The 19,631-nt window shown below is 40.0% G+C and overlaps 1 protein-coding gene across 3 annotated transcripts in view; it reads right to left on the bottom strand.

The window, feature by feature from the left end:
* LOC144373432 (LIM/homeobox protein Lhx8) overlaps positions 1 to 19,359 on the bottom strand; it is a 29,917-nt gene extending 10,558 nt beyond the window's left edge. The window contains exons 1-7 of one of the 3 annotated variants that reach the window (XM_078036508.1): positions 18,975 to 19,359; positions 12,828 to 12,914; positions 12,319 to 12,480; positions 8,512 to 8,633; positions 5,912 to 6,132; positions 5,291 to 5,394; positions 342 to 437 (exon numbers count right to left, since the gene is read on the bottom strand). In XM_078036508.1, coding sequence (XP_077892634.1) covers positions 342 to 437; positions 5,291 to 5,394; positions 5,912 to 6,132; positions 8,512 to 8,633; positions 12,319 to 12,480; positions 12,828 to 12,902 — 780 coding nt within the window. In that variant the 5' untranslated portion in view covers positions 12,903 to 12,914; positions 18,975 to 19,359. Of the gene's footprint in view, positions 1 to 341; positions 438 to 5,290; positions 5,395 to 5,911; positions 6,133 to 8,511; positions 8,634 to 12,318; positions 12,481 to 12,827; positions 12,915 to 14,583; positions 14,785 to 14,836; positions 15,122 to 18,974 lie in introns of those variants that run through there. The other 2 variants (XM_078036509.1, XM_078036507.1) reach the window with 2 other exon arrangements.
* Positions 19,360 to 19,631: the final 272 nt, after the last annotated feature.

The following is a 19,631-nucleotide window of genomic DNA, read 5'->3' as shown; positions in this document are numbered from 1 at the left end:
ACACACACAAACATACACACACACATACACACACAGTCAAAAAAAGTAGAAAACACTGAATTCAGAACCAGATTGTGCTTGAAATTTCAGTTCTCTTTCTTAGCCCGAGGATCTTGGGGCTGCTGTGAGCACTGAATGAAAACATGCAAAGAGTCATTTGGCAAAAGGCAGCCTGACCCAAGGTAGACTACTTATCAGGTTTTAAAAAATTGATTTAGAGTGTGAAAAGACCTAAAGCAGGAAGGTAATATTATAAGATTTCTTCACAAAAGAACAATGCACACTCAAAGATCTTGAATTGGAAATTTTTGTATCTCTTGATTGACCTTTAACATAATCACCTGTATCACACGTCTGCTCAAGCCTGTCCTCTCTGCCAGTTTCTGGAGGGTCTGTGCATCTGGGTTGTTGTCCTGAGCAAATTGTGCTTGCATGACCTGTTTTATAAAAGATGTACATAGCAAATAGTTAAAAATACACAGATCAATCTAAATTTTGATGACAGAAAAGATAAGATATGCACAAGAAAATGTGATACTTATACTCTACGACTTGAAAATCAATATGGGAAGTATATATAAGTGAAAAGGCATATTTTGTGAATTGCTATGCAAAAGTTATGCTGAGCTCTTTAAAAAATAACCCACTTCAACAGAAAATTTGGTCTCTCAATTATGCTGTTAGAAATAAACTCACCTTTTCTTACTTCCATTTTTAGAACCCATAAATGAAATGCATAAATAGTATGGAATTCTCACTATTTTATTCATTCTGTTAAACTTCCCAGCATTCGAAAACATAATAAAATATAAAAATCATATCACATTTATCTGCCACCTCTACTGAGCTAAACAAGTACAATATCTATAATATAAACAGGTATAATATCTATAATTATAGTAATATAATTTTCATGCATCTGTAGATAGTGAACAGCTCCAAAGATGAATTCCGCTTGGTTGTAATGATGCCAACATTTGGGGATCATTCACTTTATGCAAAAGACTATTTAAGATCTTTTTTAAAAAAAGACATCATCAGTCCATTGAATAAGAACTTATCAGTGGCTGGGGATGTGGCTCAAGCGGTAGCACGCTCGCCTGGCATGCATGCGGCCCGGGTTCGATCCTCAGCACCACATACAAACAAAGACGTTGTGTCTGCCGAAAACTAAAAAATAAATATTAAAATTCTCTCTTTTCTCTCTCTCTCTCTCTCTCTAAAAAAAGAATTTATCAGGATCTAAACATCTCTATATTGAAACAATTCACAGGTGATTCTGATGGGAGTTTTTGGATTGGAATCCCTGTGTCAAGTGCTATGAGATATGAAGAAAACCTTCCCTGGTCTTCATTTTCCTGAAAGATACAGACATGCCAATAATGACCTAAAATAAGAAGTAAAGGGAGAAAAGTAGAGGAGAGTAGGGAATATCAGAATACAAGCACAAGCCAAGGACTCTGGATTATTCCAGAAGAGGGAATCGTTATGGGAATAAAGTAAGATATTTGAATTTAATTATTAAAAGTCAATCAGCTGAGGGGAGGATTATAAAACATAAAGGATGTCTTGCAAACAGTCAGGGAAGCATCCAACATGTAGTACACGTCTACAGTGTGGGGCATGAGTGCCCAAAATACCTAAGCACATAGAGCACAGCTCGCCTCAATGCTCTTTCCAACTGGCAAATCAGCTGTGTTCTCCACTATTGTCCTCGTGTAATACTATCATCTGCATCTGCACTTGTCACAGGGTAGCTAAATAATTCATCTGCAAGTTCACTGTCCAGAGCAGAAAGTGAGCTCTTTGAGGACAAGGGCAGTGACTTACTCTTCATAACCCTCATGGGCTACAGCCAAGTTAACTCCTTTCCTGTCACACAGTGTGCACTGGGAGTTCATGACAGAATGAGACTTACAGTGAGTAAAATCTGGTTAAAGTCTGTAGAAAAAGGCTAATGTCCAGGAAACCTTCTGAGGTTACAAGCTATATTTTCAATTAAGATTTGAGGGGCTGGGGTTGTGACTCAGTTGTGAAGTGCTTGCCTAGCACATCCGAGGCACTGGATTCGATTCTCAGCACCACATAAAATAAATAAAATAAAGGTATTAAGTCCATCTACAACTAAAAAAATATTAAAAAAAAAAAAAGATTTGATTAGTGGCTCTTCTAGACTTACGTATTCCTGGCTTCCCATCCAGCTATGCTCAACCTATACACTGATAATAAAACATAACTATAGGCAAAATGGCCTAAATGTTTATAATCTCACTCAGTTCATTTTATTATTCCTTTCCTACTCCAAATGTGTTACTTTAATATATTCCTATATGAATGAGGATTGGTGTTTATAGTTTGACATGTACCATCCCAAAAACAAACAGAATGACCAAATTAATCATGTCTTTGTGTTTTAATTTTTCAAAATGAAAAATCTGAGCAAGTATTTGGGTGTTTGCTAAGAAGCTCGTTACTGATAATCTCTAAAAAATAAACAGCATGCTTTCACAAATGCATATCCAGTTTTCAAGTTTAATAATGAGACCAAATTATATCTAATAAAGCAATTTTTCAATCAAGGAATAAAACAAATCAACAGTGATCATTTAGAATTGGAATATTCTTAAGAAATACTTATTGATCTTCCTTTTAATAATATTAGTATTTAGTCTCATGAAAAGAAATAAAAGGGCTTTTTAATTTCTACTTTAGTTTCACCATTCTCCAGATGCTTCTGAAGCCCACTCCACTCCTTTTTTCAAGTTCTTCTAACATGGTCTAGGGGTGAGTCTCTATAGACACATTATTTTAAGGCCAAGAGATTTATGGCAATGTCAGGAGTCGACAAAGTAACAGTTGACCAATTTGATATGAAAATTAAAGTAAGAGCTAAACTTGGCATGTTTAATAGTAATAATCTTTGAGCCAATATTTGTAACTATAATAGGAAAATCATAACATTAGTAGGAATTTCTTAAATATCATTTTTATAAAGAGACAATATCTGATATGTATTTGCAGATGTATTTTTTGAGTCAAACTATTTTTCTCTCCATGAATTTCTAAAGAATTTCAGGAAATTATTTATTCATCCTATTTTAACTCTTCTCTGTGCACTGTAGGCACTGTATGGACAGTCTTGACTTACTGTGCACATATAGTATCTTACTGTTTTGCTCAGTTCAAGCAAAAATACTTGAATATATTCAGGTTTCTTAAAGAAAGGTAAAACAATCGACAATTAGAGATTCTGACAAAGTAAATATAAATATATATATATTTTTATCCACAGCTATCCTATATTCCTAAATTATAAAGAACCTCTAGAGGATTGTATCTCATTTGATTCAGCCATCCCTGGCATAAGATAAATACTATTACATACTGAGTAAATGAGAACATCCTTTGAAAGCATATCAATATGCTTTCATTTTTTAAAACCTATGATTCTAATATACATGTTAATCGCTTTTAATTCTGATCACATTTTTCTATAACACAAGGCTTAAATATTTTACGCACATTTGCAACAACTTAAAACTGTAAGACTACCCATAAGATCCAGAATCCCACTCTGTTTTAGCTGTTGATGTTGCCATTAGATGGAGTTTTGCTAAGGCACATTTTTCTCTCATGGTCTACTGGGAAGCCAAACCAAACAAAAAGACCAGATTAGGGAACCAGGATTCAGATGTCTTTTCTACCATTCTCCTGGAGGTCTGTCTTCAGGGGAGTTCCTGAATCTTTTGGAGAGGCTACCTACATCAAGGAATAACTATAGGAGTTAAAGGAGATAATACAGATAAGATGCCTGGCACAGGACTTGTCATACCAAGGCTTTCACAGATATTCCCTTATGTCTATACACAGGGGTTTCAAATTCACACAATTATAAATAAATTTTTACTTCAAATTAAAATTATCAACCTTTGTAATTTTTCAAATTATAGACAATTCGTCATGGGAACTGTCCACTTTAAAAACAGTACATTTGTATTAGAGATTCTGCTTTAACCCAGACACTTTTTAGCAACTGGGTCTCTAAGGACTTGTGTGATCTCCATTTTAACTCATGGAAACTGCAAGATAAGCAAGGTTTGAACAGAGATATTTCTTCTAATTGCCTTATCTTTCATTTATTACTTACTGATCAAGTAACTTTATGCCTAAGAAATACAAAACAATGATGTATTTGGAACTTTTTTCTGAATGGTCCTAGATTTTAATGCTCAAGTCATTCCCACTGCCAAGTTCCCTCAGAATGTTTGTAATCATTCTCAAAATAAAAACTTCTCTCTTAAAACACTTTTATATGGCATCCATCTTCAATACCAGCAAGTCTTGCTACATATGATTTTTCAAAATATTACTTTCACTCATTAACAAATGCATAAATGTCTTTTGAAGTCTGAACTAAAATGGATGCTGTGTCTAAGGTACCCAGTTGTACATGGTAGGTGCCCAATAAATATTACATTACCTTAACATAAAACACATAACCTAAGCGACATAAATCTTTTAGAAAAAGTTATTTTCTTATCTGAAAAAGTGCCAGAAATAATCATCATATGTATAGACTTAAATATAAACTTTTATCTTCTTGACAATTTGGATCAACCAAATTTACAACAATTATATTTAGGACAACTAAACTGAAAATAATCCCATCCTTTTCAGGGGTATAGCCAACCTTTAACATCAAATTATATAATTACTTCCTCTACACCTTTTAAAAACAAGAAACGGACTACTTGATTGGAGTCAACCAGCAGCATGTTACTATTTACTTCAAGGAACACTCAATTCTTTCTTACTCAAAAAATATAACAATCTTGTCCATTAAGAGGCTCATTGTAATTTTTTTAAAAAGACTAACACATTAGAGTCCCATAGACCTACATGCTGTCTCTTTCTGTTAAGAGTCTCAGAATAGTTTGTCTCCTGTTGTGATTACATGTCATAACATATATGGCTAGATTAGACTGATGTTATCATGAAATCAGAACAGATCAACATTTTGTTTCTACTGTGCTGCTGATACCAAAAGACTCCAAGGAAACAGCACTTGCATGACTAGACTATACACACAGTGTGTTGGAATACTGATAAACATTTCATGGCAATAAGTATATATTCATACATTCATTAAGTTCTCAAAAAAAAAAAAGCATAGGATAACCTCTCAGAAAACATGAATGTTTTTAGGCATCATGAATTTGGCTTTTTGTTTTGGAATTTTGTTCTTGGTGGGGAAGGGCTCCAGAAATCTTAAATTCATTGTCACATCTACCTGGAGTTGATCTGCTGTAAAGCTTGTCCGAGCTCTTTTTGCTGGTTTTGGATGATTGACATCTTGTTCTGTGAGGAGGGCACCTTCCACACTAATCCCATTACCTGCATTTTAAAAATGTACCATACATATTGGTAACTCAAATCAGTCCACCAATCATGCAGTAATAGCTTTCTTGTATCTCTTGGCTTATTGTGAAACTGTACATATCTTCTAGATTGAAAATCTCTTTAAGTTTTAAAACACACTGTAAACATATTGCGGAAACAATATTCCACTTATAGACTTATGTTTTCAGTCAAAAGTACAAAAATTTAGAAGTCACATTTAAGGCCCATTCTTTGGAAGGCAAATAAAACAAAATAATTGTTTTCAAAAAGAAAACCTGAACCTTAACTAAAATCTGCTGCCTGAAAATATGGCACAAAGCTTATACATACACCATGGTTTCTCCTATAAATAAACAGATGGAGACCATCACTAACAGAAGAGTGCTTAATGAATTTTACCACAATTATACTTTGCACAAAATAATGCATTAAGATGACTTTGGGAAAAATCATTTTTATCCCTGTATTCACTGTCCCCAAAGACTCAAAAGTATTTTAAGTACATATTTACCATTTTCCACTTCTCTTTTTAAATTATCCAGCATGCAGTCATAATGCACCCTGCATAGGACTTTCTCTTCCACCAATGCAAACTCCTCTCCCGTGGAAAGTTGCCTTTTGCAAGAAAAGCAGGCAAAGCACGCCAAGTGATAAACATTTCCCTTGGCTCTCCGGACCCAGTCAGTAGAATGGATGTGCCTCCCACATCGAGAGCAGCGAGCTCCATACCTTCTACAGTAAAGAGAAGGGCAGAACAGTAAAGATTTTAATGCTTTCATGAGATATTTATCAGATTAATATTAAACACATTATATACTCCACTGGCATTTAAACATTTTGAAAAAAATAAAAATATTTTCTAAAAGTCAGTATAGTAAGAAATCAAGATTTAAGATCACAATTCAGATCTATTTTTAAAAATAAAACCTCATGACTGCTGTAAATGAAGACTGAATTTTCTTTTAAAATAAACAAAACATGAATTTTAATATTCTTACTGGGTCAAATATCAAAGCATTTATAAATTTATTTAGAGACTCAAGATACAAATACACAAGGTGGGGGGAGGGGAAATGGACAGAAAAAGTAAAAGTGCAAAAGTATACAAACTCAAGATATAAATATTGACTTCTTAAAACCAAGTTCAGGGCCGGGGTGTAGCTCAGTAGTATAGCATGTGCTTAGCATGCACAAGGTCCTGGGTTTCATCTCTAGCATCAAAAAGCAAAACAAATCTTAAACTGGGAAGTTGAGATTAGAAAATGCCATAAAAATACCATAAAGAAGATATTAGAACATTTAAAATAGAAATTATCAAATGATACACAGAATAGAAATTCTTCATCCTAGTGGGTGAAGAAGAAAACTTGGAATTGTATCCTTCCCCGGAAAAGCTAAGGCATTGCTATCCACAGAAGGGAAGAAACATTATCTAGAACTTCGGAGACATATTTAAATATTAGATGCAAATCAGTCTTAACAGAATGCCAGAGATAGGTGTAAATATTTCTTTTTTTCTTCCAGGCTGAGTGACTGGATGCTGTCATGACTCCTGTCACCATCACCAGCCCCCGCAACCCAGATCACACTAGAGCAGGGCATGTACATGCGCCGCCTCCTGGATGTGTCTTTGGAGAAACTACCAGATGTTATTTATTTAAAAAAAAATATTAAAACTGAATCCTAAAAATAAATTTCGGAATATAATAAAATATGAAGTATTTAAAAGTCCTGAAGAACAAGATTTTCAACCTTAAAACCAAGTATTTCAAAGGGCTTTAATTTACCATAAAAAAAAGTAAGATCAGCATATCATAAGTGAAAGAGAAAGGTAAACTTTACTACTGTAGAAGAAATGGAGAGTAAACCTAATAAGAAATATACATTTTGAGTGATCATAAATTCTGTGATTTTCATAGAATAAATGATTCTGGGTATTACGAAGTGCTTCAAATCACCCAGCAATTTTATTCAAATCAATCACTAAACACTCTGTCTAAAAATCACTTTTTTTTGTGGGGAGGGTACCAGAGATTAAAACTCAGGGGCACTCAACCACTGAGCCACATCCCCAGCCCTATTTTGTATTTTATTTAGAGACAGGGTCTCACTATGTTGCTTAGCGCCTTGCTTTTGCTCAGGCTGGCTTTGAACTTGAGATCCTCCTGCCTTAGCTCTGGAGCCACTGGGATTACAGGTGAAATCACTTTTTGAAATGAAGTATAACGTATACAGTATAACATACACTCCATAAACAATATAACATCCATAAATGGAGTATGACAACATAATAAGTGTTGCAAACTTTGCTACATAGTATTAATTTACTAATTTCACAATGAACATTCCTCTTCATTTGCAAATGCAAATAAAAAGAAATATAGTAATTTCAAAATTCATGCTTACAAACCATTTCAATTTCCAACAGCTTGTCCATAAAGAATTGAATTATATCCTAGAAAAAAACTTTACATTTAAACAATTATAAGGAGATCAGAGTGTGAAAATGTTACATTTAATATCCTGTGAAAATATAATCTCACAAACTAAAGATCCAAAAACAGACAAAGAAATTGAATTTCTAGGCAGAATAATTCAATGGAGTGTACTTACAATCCTGACCAATGTACTTCTGGCCAATGTACTTGATCACAGTATCCAAACTCTTGTCATCTTATAGGTGTATAACTGGGATCCTTCTATGGTAAATTGTTCAAAGCTTTTTTTCAGTTTTTTCCCCCCGAAATGATTTTATGTCATCTTATCATTTCCCCCAAAGAAAGAACTTTGTCACAATAAGTCATTTTGTATTTTATACTTTATACCCATGCACAGCAAAGCTTCTGTTGGTAATACATAAAACTTTCGTTCTCCAGAGTGAAAATCTTTTTTGAATTAACTTTTGTATTCTAAATTCCTAAAAGCCATATAAACATACTTATTGTGTTTTAATATAATTTACACCCCAATATTTTGAAATCCATCATTTGAAAAAAATAGGGCTTCAATAAATAAAACTGTACAAGAAAAAGTCCAACAGGTGAAATCATTATAAAATTGTTTTCATAAAATTTCTTGAATTGTATACTAAGAAAAATATTCACCATGTACCTGAAATAATCGAGTTTGCAGAAAATGTCTTTGTCTTTAATATAACAGCTGGTGTGTCTTCCTAAGGAGGTTCTGCAGACACTGCAGGAGAGACACCGGACATGCCAGCACAAGTCATTCACCTGGGAAGGAAAGCAGGGCAGATGAGAAGCAATCTGACACTACAATGAAGAACCCATTCACTGTTTTGTATGTGAGGCAACACTGGCCCTATCATATTTTAACATATGCTCTGGATGTTTCCATCCAAACAGTGTCATTTATATAAATATGCATCTGGATAGAGTCTATTTTAGACTCCAACTAGAAAATCACACTACTATACGCCACATTTGTGTTTATGTTTTTTTAAATTCCTCTAAAGAATTCAGGTTTATTCTTTCTTTTTCTTTTCTTCTCACCCCACCTCTTTGAGCACCAGAAACATTTTGGTTAAAGTCTTATGTAGAGATTTTTTTTGTTTTTCTTTTCCTAGGTTCTTCCTATAATGAAACCTGGTATTTAAGGAAGTCAAGACTAACAACCTATTTTTTGTCCAAACAATTATAAACTGTATACCTGTTAAAGAGAGCAAAAAAGAAAGTGGAAAATTGCTTTATAAGATACTCACACTAATAAAGAAACTAGGCAATCCATTTCCCTTACAAACCAGAAATTGCTAAGGAAGCTCTAAAGGGTAATAAAGCAGTAGCCCTGGCAATAGAGCCAAGGAGTAAAACAATGGTAAGACTACTTAACGATTTGGCAACAGGGGAACAAACAGCATTATTTTCCATTTACACTTCAAGTAGTAAGATATAACATGGTATTTAACAAACAACAAAAAAAAAACACATCACTTTTATACTTTCTAAATAGCAACAAGAAATATCACCAATTCAGGAAAACAAATCATAATTACTCTCACTTTACACTGTTGCCACAATACCATAAGCACAATTTTAGCCTTTAAGAATGAAGATGTGTGCTAGTTGAATTGGGCTGCTCATAAGGTTTGCTCTGTTAAACAGACACAACAAGTAGATTTATGCTTAATTAAATTTCATGTAAAAGAAGAGCAATGATGCAAAAACACCAGTTGCACCCTACAAATGGATCTAATGACTAAAACAGGAAAGTAAATTACCATGAGGTTTGGCTTTTGCTATACTATTTCATAATAAAGATTTTTCTATCCAATGATCTTGTCAGATTGTACTGTTCAACATATTTTTCCGTGATACAAAATACAAAACTTTTATACTTAATGTAAAAAGATTTATTGGCTTCTAATTAGAGGGAAATACCTCTTTCCAAAGCATTAATGAGATGCTCATTTTTTATGAGGTTTTAAGTTTTATACTTTAGGTTTTTTCTTTAAAAGAATTATATATGCACGATAGAAAACACTGAAAATAAGAAGCCAATAATAGGGGGAAATCAGAGAAAACTGAAATTTAAAATATTAACCATGATGAATACTGTCCTGGAGGTAAAGATATATTTCCCTTTTTCTTTGCCCCCTAAAATGTGGCCAATTAATATAAAGTTTAAAGGTAGATGATTTTTTTTAGTATTCTACTGTTCAGGGACTTCTGTATTTCTGTCACATCCAAGTTTTATTTTGTTTTGTTTTGTACTTTAAAGCAAGGTTTTAGGGTGGAGCCATGGTCTACAAAAGCTAAACCTAATACCTGATTTGGCATCTTTCCTCAAAATTGACTTCAAAAAACAAACAACAAAAAAATGAAGTCCCTTAATCTTCCTTTTTTGGGGGCAGGGAGTAAATAAAGTGAAGTAAAGAAAGAAGATTCTGGAAACTATAAACCTTTACTGATGACTAATATTGATACAATCAGCATAAATGCTTAAACATAGGAGTAGGACCAAGCCAGAAAACCACCAAAATCACAAAACACTAAAGTAATAAATGGGGCAAAGATATATCTAACTCCTTTTATACTTTTCTGTTCTAATTCCGTTTTACTTGCCTCACAAGACAGTGTTTTTCTATTAGATACACCCTTAAATACTATTCCTATACTAGGTCTATTTTTTAGCCAATGCCAAGTTTGAATTCAAATTTATCTGGAAGAATAATCAAAGTGTGGGGAGGTATGGAGTTAAGAACTTGGAGTTTTAAGACAGTCATACAGTATCAGACTTAATTTGGTGCCAGTACACTCATATATAAGTATTCTACAAGAATAAGATTCATGTGGAAGATTTTGTTGGGCAGACTCCTGTCTCATTACAAAAAAAAAAAAAAAAAAGCTTTGCATAACTCAGATGGCAGGTATTGTCTATAATACAAAGAAGATATGTAAATATATATTTATACAAGGTAAACACTAGAAACTATTCCAGAGGATGTGATTAGTGTTACTTCATCCTAATTTTCTCTGTTATGAAGTGTTAAAGTCTTCATAAACATATTTCAGAGAAATTCTTTTAAAAATTCAGCTAATTATTGGGAGGGCTCATTGAAAATAAGCAGTTGGTTTTGGTTCAAAAGATGATTTTAAAATATCAAAAGGCTCAGGTTTAGCAACATTGAAATTGGAATTTTAAGAATGCAGATTTAAAGAGAAAGCCATGTTAATTTGCCAACTATAATGATCAACCACCAAGTAGGACAGACTTAGTTATTTTTAAACCTTTCCTTCAAAACTTTAAAACCTTTAAAACTTTTTTTGGTACTGTATCTGGGTTGTATAGGGTAATATTCCCATTTTACAGATAAAGCAGTTTTGTGCAATGACAGAAATTTACAGAGTTCCACTAATTCACTTTTTGAACTCATACTCTCCATAATTAATCCTTTTGAACCTCTTACATTGTGGGGAGGGAATAGAAAGTGAACTGGTTTGCAACTAATTCAGTTTAAGAGAAACTATTATTTTACATAGTGGTTTTAAAAAGCTATTGAAGTTGAAAACCTAATGTATTAGGATTAAGACACTTGGGACCATGATCCAGCCTGCAATGACATGGATAACTGGGCCTGCCAGAATTTCTACTCCAAAATTCCCCCACAATATTTCAAGAGAAAAGTAAAACAAATTAAGACAGTCAACTCTGAAACCACTTGAAACACTTCATCGGAGGCTCTTGTGTGTGCGTGTGTGTGCATGTCTAACTTCACATCATTTTCCATCTTTTTCCTTAAGCACTGGAGAGGACATAACAACAGCATTGGGTGGGCTTAAGAGCAGGAAGGTACTGAAAAAAAATTTTTTATTTAAATGCTCCTATAAACTTTCTTAATTTGGAAGAGTTTCAAGTAACTGTAAATAAATATAAGACTATATTAAAAAGTATCCAGAAAAAAATAATTTAAGGTACTTCACAATGGCTTACGCCAAAGGAGACACTGCAAAGGGAAATCAGTTACCACATACTGACCTGGAACTCTTCTAAGCAGACAGGAGCGTGGGCGTTACTTGGGTGGAGGGATCAGTTAAAACCAAGATGTTTAAGAAAGCAATGGTTTGGGGCTTGGTAAAGAAATGAGAAGGCAAGCCTTTCAAACTGAGCAAGGGTTTCCCCAACTTCACGTCTGTCTACGAATCAGTTTGATTATGGTACATTCACCCAGGGAACTGGCATTTCTACACCAGGATATGTCTCGCATAAACTATTTTGCAGCAACATGTAAAGAGCCTTTTTTTTTTTTTTAATCACACTTGACTCACTGTATGAGTCGCCCTAAACTGGGCTAATTTTCTGAGGTCTACAATCACTACTGAGAACTTGGATGGAAAGGGCGGTCAGGGAGCTTTTCTCTTTCCCTTGAGCTTCCACGCTAACCCCGCGGCTCCATCCTACCTTGAGAAGGTATTTGTCCACGATCTCCAGGCCGCAGCTGTTGCATACACACTTGCCAGGGGGGCAGCCGGAGCCCGAGGCCATGGACTGGGGCGAGGACGAAGGGGACAGCGGGGCCGAGGAGGAGCACGAGTCCTCGTCCCCAGCTCCCTCGGGGCTCACCTGCAGGAAACGCGCAGGCAGTTCTAGACCCCTCCTACCCTTTCGCAACCCACCTACCCACGGGGGAATCCCCAACGCCTCCCCTCCCTTCCCCCAGTCGACCCCCACCCCGTCTATGAGGTCTCATTTCTACTTCTCTCTCCCAGGTCCCAGCTCTGGCCACGTACCCTCTGGGGCTGCTGACCCCTGACCTCGACGACCCCGGGAGCTATGCAACCCTGCCGGCCACTTGAGCCAGCTAACTTCCCACCCATTCCGGCCCTCCACCCGCTTCCAGTGGGGCCAACTGGCCCAGGAAAGAGCTCGCGGACAGTTGTCCCTTGTCCTTCGCCCGCCTCCCCACTCACCAGTCCGTCTTCTCCGGGACTTTTCCGAGTCCTTCCAGCCGCCAGGGCTGCAGTCCGCCCGCACTCGTCCGACATGAGCCCCCGGCACTGAGGGGTGGGATGGAAGGAACCGAGGGAGAAACAAGATCAGAAGTTCAGAACGTGCACGCGGCCGAGAGACTCGGCACCGGGCGCGAGCTAATGAAGGCCCCAGCGCGCGGGCTGCGCGTGCAGCCTTCCCTGCGCCTGAGCCCGAGCGCAGCGGGCGCGAGGGCGCGCAGCCTCTCTTGCCAGCCGCTGGCTGCCGCCACCCGAACGCCAAGGGCTCGCCGGGCGAGCTGCAGAGCTCCCGGGGAGCCGGGTCCCCTGTGCTCACCCGAGCACGTTAGTTCCCTGACCCCCCCGCCAGGGATAACAAGTTAATAACAATCATCCCCGCACAAAGCGTTTTCTTTCTAGACGTCAATCACCGCGAAGCGGGGAACACCGGGCTAAAGGGGGTGCAGGGCGGGGGGAGGTGAAGTGGGAGAGAAGAAAAGACGATTGAGGAGGGGGTGGGGAAAGAAACTTGATTTCTTTAATAACCTCAATTAAAAGAGCAAGACACATATATATTTTTTAAAGGGGGCTTTTTGAATAGGATAGCCCGAAAGGTGAAGAGGTTTAATAGGATACTTGAAAGCTAATTACAGCGGGATTTAAGAAGCCTGGTGTTTGTTCCGATGACAATTTGAATGAAAATGCTTCAGATTAAACCGAGCCAGCAGCTCTTTCGTAAACTTATAGCAATTAGAGCCATGAGTGATTTACACTCGTTTCTTTAAGGTGTAAATTGCCACTTATTGCTCAGTAAGTCAACATTTGAGCTACTAAGGGATTATTTTTAACCAGCGCAAAAAGCGGGTCGAATAATGGAAAATATCCAGCTGAATTTAATTTGTGCCATTAGAAAAACTCACCCAACCTCGGTCAGAATGTTTTAAAGCAACAACGCGCGTTACTAAAGTGTTTCCAAGCCTTTGCTGGAGTTTTGTTCTTAAAAGAAAACGCAGCCTCTGGGGGCTTTTTCTGCCGCAGTATGAAAACTCTAGCCTGGGAGTTAGTGGATCTCCAGAACCCGAGTGGCCCACGTTTCCGTATTTCTCATTCGTCTTCCCCTCCGCTTTCTTCCGTGCTTTGAAAGCGTCAGACGAGATTCTGCCCGAATGTGGGGGTCTTGCGGACCCTATCAGGGACCCCCGGGTGCGTTCCCTACGAGGGACCGCAGCTGCACCAAGATGTACACAAAGAGTTCAAGCAGGAAAGCCCCAGTTTTGCCGGGTGTTACCAGCCAGCGTCCAAAGACATCAGTGCCTGCTGCGGGTCCTCCTGAGGCCCTCAAACAGGCTGCAAACGATTTTCAAACTGAAATCGCGATGCACCCACAGGTCTTGCCACCAGAGTGAAGTGAGAGCTTGTCAGTCCCCCCACCCCCAAACCCAGACAAACCGTCAGACTCGTTTTATGCGGTGGGATTTGCTTCCACTGGTGTTTTAAATAAAACGATGCTTCTGGCCCTTCCTGGGATCCCCGAGGCCTTCCTGGAGCCACATCTCCCTGTATCTTGTTGTGGGGCAGAGGTAGCGCTGGTCGCCCTGCGGCCAGGGGCCCTTAAGGACGAGCAAGTGTCAGCCCGCAGCCGAACTCGTGGAGTCTACGGTCCCTCCCGACAGCCGCCCTGTACTCCCGACCCGCTCTCCCGGATCTCCATAGCAAATAGAACAAAAGCACGACTCACATGGACCCGAGAGCGCCTTAGGCTGGAGGCTTCGTCTCCCAAATTACAGTCTCCATGCCTCAGGTTAAGTGAGCTTGTGCGGAGGGGGGCAATGATTACGGACTAGCGCTACTACGTAATAAAAAAAAAAATTGCCAGGTCTGAAGATGAGGCCGGTTACAGGTAGTTTCTGAACCTCATTCAGAAGCCAAAACAACTCGTGTTCCAAGGAAACTGCAATTCAACTGGCCGGGCCAGTCATCGGCTCGCTCACCTTCTCTAGGGGAACTGCCAGGTCCGGCACGTCCTTTTCTTCTAGTTTACACACAAACATCTGATCGCTCTTCCAATACATGGCACTGCTAGGGCCGCTTATCACATACCAACTCCGGAGGATCAGAGGCTGCCCGTGGCTACAGATCTTTCCCCCTCCCCCGCCCCAAAGAACTAATAAAAGCTAACACCGAGGAGGATAGGAATGTCACAAGTGAGTCTTCGTCCAGAGAAGCCGCAGTGGCCGCAACCGCTCTCTGACAGATCGTACTTGAGATTCCTTTTCTGACTCCACTGAAGTCTGCCCCTCCAGGAAAGGGGGGGGGGGTGTTTGCTTTCCAGAGGGTGGAACTTTACATAGAGGGAGGGGTGGGGGGGGGAGTTTTCCTGGAGGAATAGCCTCACCTACTTTAGGAAAACCCGCCTTCTCTACTTGTTAAGATCTTTATCAGGACAAGCCAACTTACTCCAGGTTTAGTATTAAAGGGGGGAGGGGGGAACCCCCCACGGGGGATGGTCTGTTAACGTGATTTTTTAAAAATCTGCTCTCTGCGTTTGCCTTGGCTTTTAAATTCTCGCTCCCCAAGCAAAATCTAAACAAAGATTCAGGTTACATCCCGTTCTGCAGCAAGCAGAAAGGAAAGTGAAGGTCTCTGACTTGAACGTTTTAGTCATTCTCTCCAAAAGCGCATCTCCTCTCCTCTGCATCTGAGGAACGCGACCGCTCGCTGGCAGCCCCGGGGCTGACTTACCTAGCGGTTCGCGCTCCATTTGAGAAAAGTTTTCTGATTAAGATAAAGAAGGAACATCTGAGCAGTACAAAAGCTTATGGTTTGCGACTAAATTTGAAATCAAGGCTACAAGAAAGACAGAAGTATGTTGCTAATGAGTATTGCTCTTTCATCTCATCCTAGACAGAATCTAAATCCTAGAAGCGGCCAGCTAGCTGCTGCATCGAATTCTGGCAGCGTGGGGGTACTTAGATGCAGTAATTTAGTAGGATTGGACGGTGTGTTTTTTTAAACAGCTTATTTATAAATTTTACTTCGTTACTTTTAGTGCATGAAGACATATTTGGTAAGAGATTATGTTAAAATAATCTTATTTCCAAACTCGCCCTTTTTTAAGAAACAAGAGAAAACGTTTGAAGCATAAGCAATATAAGAATATCTGGGAGGGACTAGGGATGTGGCTCAGTGGTAGAGCACTCGCAGTGAGACGGTGGGTTCAATACCCAGCACCACAAAAAAGATTAAATTAAAATTAAAAAGAGCATTCTGTATATGCTAGGTAGTTTTAAAAATATCTGTGAGTCTCTGTTTCTTAAAGGCCTTAACAAAATTATGTAATATTCCTTCAATTAGATATATATTATAAAAACATATATACACTCACATATAATTTGCTTGCCTTATTTGTGTAGAAAAGGAAGATGGGAATGATCTTCTCTCGACAGGTCAGTAGCAGGCTAGCAGGCGAGTGGATGGGGATAGACAGATTTTCCTGTGATGAAGTGAGCCAGTGTTAAGAGTTTGGGGCCAAGAAATGTCTGCAAATTTGGTTTTTCCTCAATTATATATATTTTTTTCTCCCATAAACACGAGGGTCTTTAAAACATTTCCCTACAGCTATTGGTTTCCTTTTTTGGCAACTGTGCACAAGTTCATATCAGCCATCCCTCTACCAAGTCTTTTACCGGAGGAGTGGAGGGAGAAGAAAGCTCTGATTCACCTGGGACCCTGTAGAGAACTGAAGGATTGGGATGGACCGACTTCCAGAAAAGCTAACTTGTGCGTGAGGATCAGAAAGACTTGTGTTTTTCATCAAGTGAGAAATCAGTACTGGGGCAAGCGGGAATCCACATAATGCATTTTCCATGAGATAGCTCATTCCATGAGATGGCTGGTCCGAATGGAAAGTGCAGGAGTTGGCGCCATCAGGCCGTGTATAGCACAGAATTGCATTTAAAGTGAAATTAAAAATGAGGTCCAGTTTGGAGATTTAATTACCGTATATTTGTGTAACCGTTTGCAAAGTACTATAGAGTGCTATTTGTCTACGATCGAGAATCATTTACGCGGGTCATTTGGAGATGCCAAGAGCGCTAAAGCTGTTTGGGGGAAGTGGGGCGGGGGCGCTGGCGTTTATGCGGTCTTTTCACCCACCCTCGCCTAATCAGGCGGCTCTCAATCAGGTTTTCAAAATACTAATCTTGATCTAAGAGCTCCTATCTCTGCATAAGTGGAGGAAATGATTCATTTTTAGAGCCTTCTGGGCTTGGGAAAGGAGGATGGTCGTCACACATAAGCAGAAGACCTAAAAGCCAGGACTGGCGTCTGCTTTACTTCTGGCACTCTGCGGGACACGGACTTCTCCTGCGGTGTTAATTTCGTGCACCCAGCTTGCTCGGTAGGCTACCGGGTGGTGAGTCATTTTCTGTATGGCGGGAGGTGCAAGCCTTTGGGTGAGGGTTGAATGTGGACGTGGGCGGAGGGGAAAGGGCAGGTATTCCAAATGAAAGCTAGGGCTGATCGCCCCGCCGGTCTTGGGCCCAACGACCTCATGACCCCCTGTGAGCGGCCAGTCTAAGAGGATTGCATAGAAGCCCAGCTCCTCGGAGTTGGCCTCACACTTCTTACCTACATTCCTCCTTGGCTCCGGCAAAGAAAAAGTTCACCTGCTGCTTTGCAGAGAATCTTTTCCCACTTTTAGGTACTTGGGCTAAAAATCAGAAGGTATAAGTATGGGTGTATGATATGTCTCTATCTTCATAATGAGAAATTTTAGCCAAAACTTCAATTCAGATCAATTTTGAACCAACGAGGACAGAACAAAAAACATCCCGTGTGTCTGCGGGTGGGAAAGGAATGAACATGGGATCTTGGTTCTTACCTACTAAATTGAAAAGTCTAGATGGCCACCTCTCCTCAAATAAATACCAGAGGTTGAAGGCCCACCCAGGGGGACTACCAACACCCCTGGACCACCTGGATCTTTCCAAGAAGGGGTGGGATAGAAGAGATAGCCAGAGGGACTTCCGAATATGTCCTGTCCCTGTCCCAGACTGTGCGGCTCCGGGGTAAACTGGGATTCCTGGAGTGTGGCTTCCTAAAACCCGAGGGTAAGGAAAAGGGTCTGGAGCCCTTAGAGTCAGTTCTTGATTGGAGGTCCGGGACTGGAAAGTGGGAACACCAACCCGCCTCGACCCCCACAGCTTCCACTCACCGCGAAGAGCCGCCTAATTGGGCTGTGAGCAGCTGCGAAATTTGTAATCGTCTAATAAGCCTTCCACCTCGGTAATTCTTATCAAAAGGCATAAAACTGATATTTTCACACCCGGCTCGCACCGCAGGCGCCATTTATAAACATCCTTCATCAGTGGGATGAAATTAAGCCTGCATTGACAGAGGTCTCTGGAACTCGATATTTAAAAGCAATAGATCCGAATTAGCAAATTATTACTTTAAGTAGAAAAAGTCCCCACCAACTTAACGGTTGAATCTTTTGCTTCTGAGTTCCTCGCAGTGAGTAACCACACGTTTGAGAGAACTTAACCTGGAGGTTCCACGGAATTCAGGCAATCTTGGCTCCCTGAATCACTGCCTGCTCTGGCTCCCAGCTCTCACTCACCCCACTACGAGGACTCGCCTGGTTCAGACCGGTGTAAACCTGGGCAAGGCACAGCTGGGGCCTGGGAGAAAATCTGGTCAAACTAGTCGCAGCCAAGACTCTGGGGCCTACAGCTGCTGAACCTGCAGCTTTGCGGCACAGTGCTTCCAAGCCGCACCACCTTAAGGGTCCACCTCCCAGGTACCGAGCCAAGCGCACAGCCAGCAAGACGACTGTTGAATGCCATAGCGGTACGGAAGTGTTCCGCGCCGGTAAGAAGGAGCAGCCTGCAGCTGATTCTAGTGTTGACTCCTTCCAGCACTGAAGGTGAAACCTCAGCCAAGATCGTTCTTTAACTGCGGATGTCACACTTGATTCAGAGTTTTCAGAAAGTGTCTGGATTTTTGCCTACCCCAAGTATTGTATTAGTCTGGAAAGATACTGAAGGAGATAGCTTCTAGAGGTACAAACTTGTGCTGCTCAAAATCTGAATTACCCCTCAGAGATCATGGAGTTGGAAACCCACTCACCTTGGGACTTACCGGTCCCAGTTTCCTTTTTAGACCTCATCAATCTGCAGTTTTCCAAGGGAAAGGACGTTTATTCATCCAGAAGGAGGTCGCCGAATGGTGGAGAATGCCTTCGTCTGCGACCTACTGTTTTCGCTTCGCATGGCTTGCCCAACGCGGAGGCTTGGTAGACTTTCCGACTAGGCGAGCGGGTTGGGCAAGCATCAGACCTTCGGCAAGGCACAGCACATAGACCCGGTCCCCTGCAGGGGCGCCTCTATCTCGAAGTCAGGTCAAGCGAACCAGCTGGGAACAGTTGCCTTAGGCGATTCGGAATATCCAACAACCGAAAGTCAGGTTTTGAGCCCTGGAGGATGTACACGTGTATTAGGTGTTTCTTTTCAGCCCACGAGTGCGCGCCGTCTTGAGCGCAGTAAACTGACTTGTCTGCTGCGGAAGAGGTCAGAAGAAGCGATTCCCACTTGGTGGAAGAAATAAACTTGGAAAGCCCGAAATTAGGGGAAGGGGCAGTCTGAGATACTCCCAGGCTGAACAGTACAGTGAGAAAGAAAAACGCAAAAGTACATTCATTACGTCTTTTACTCATTGTGACATTTCCAAGCCGACAATCTCGCCTTAAGCACGCCTGTGGTTTTGAGCTGCCGGTTTTGTATGCAT

Source organism: Ictidomys tridecemlineatus, unplaced genomic scaffold (assembly GCF_052094955.1).
Source record: "Ictidomys tridecemlineatus isolate mIctTri1 unplaced genomic scaffold, mIctTri1.hap1 Scaffold_3954, whole genome shotgun sequence".
NCBI lineage: Eukaryota > Metazoa > Chordata > Mammalia > Rodentia > Sciuridae > Ictidomys > Ictidomys tridecemlineatus.
This window is presented reverse-complemented; position numbering and strand designations above follow the sequence as displayed.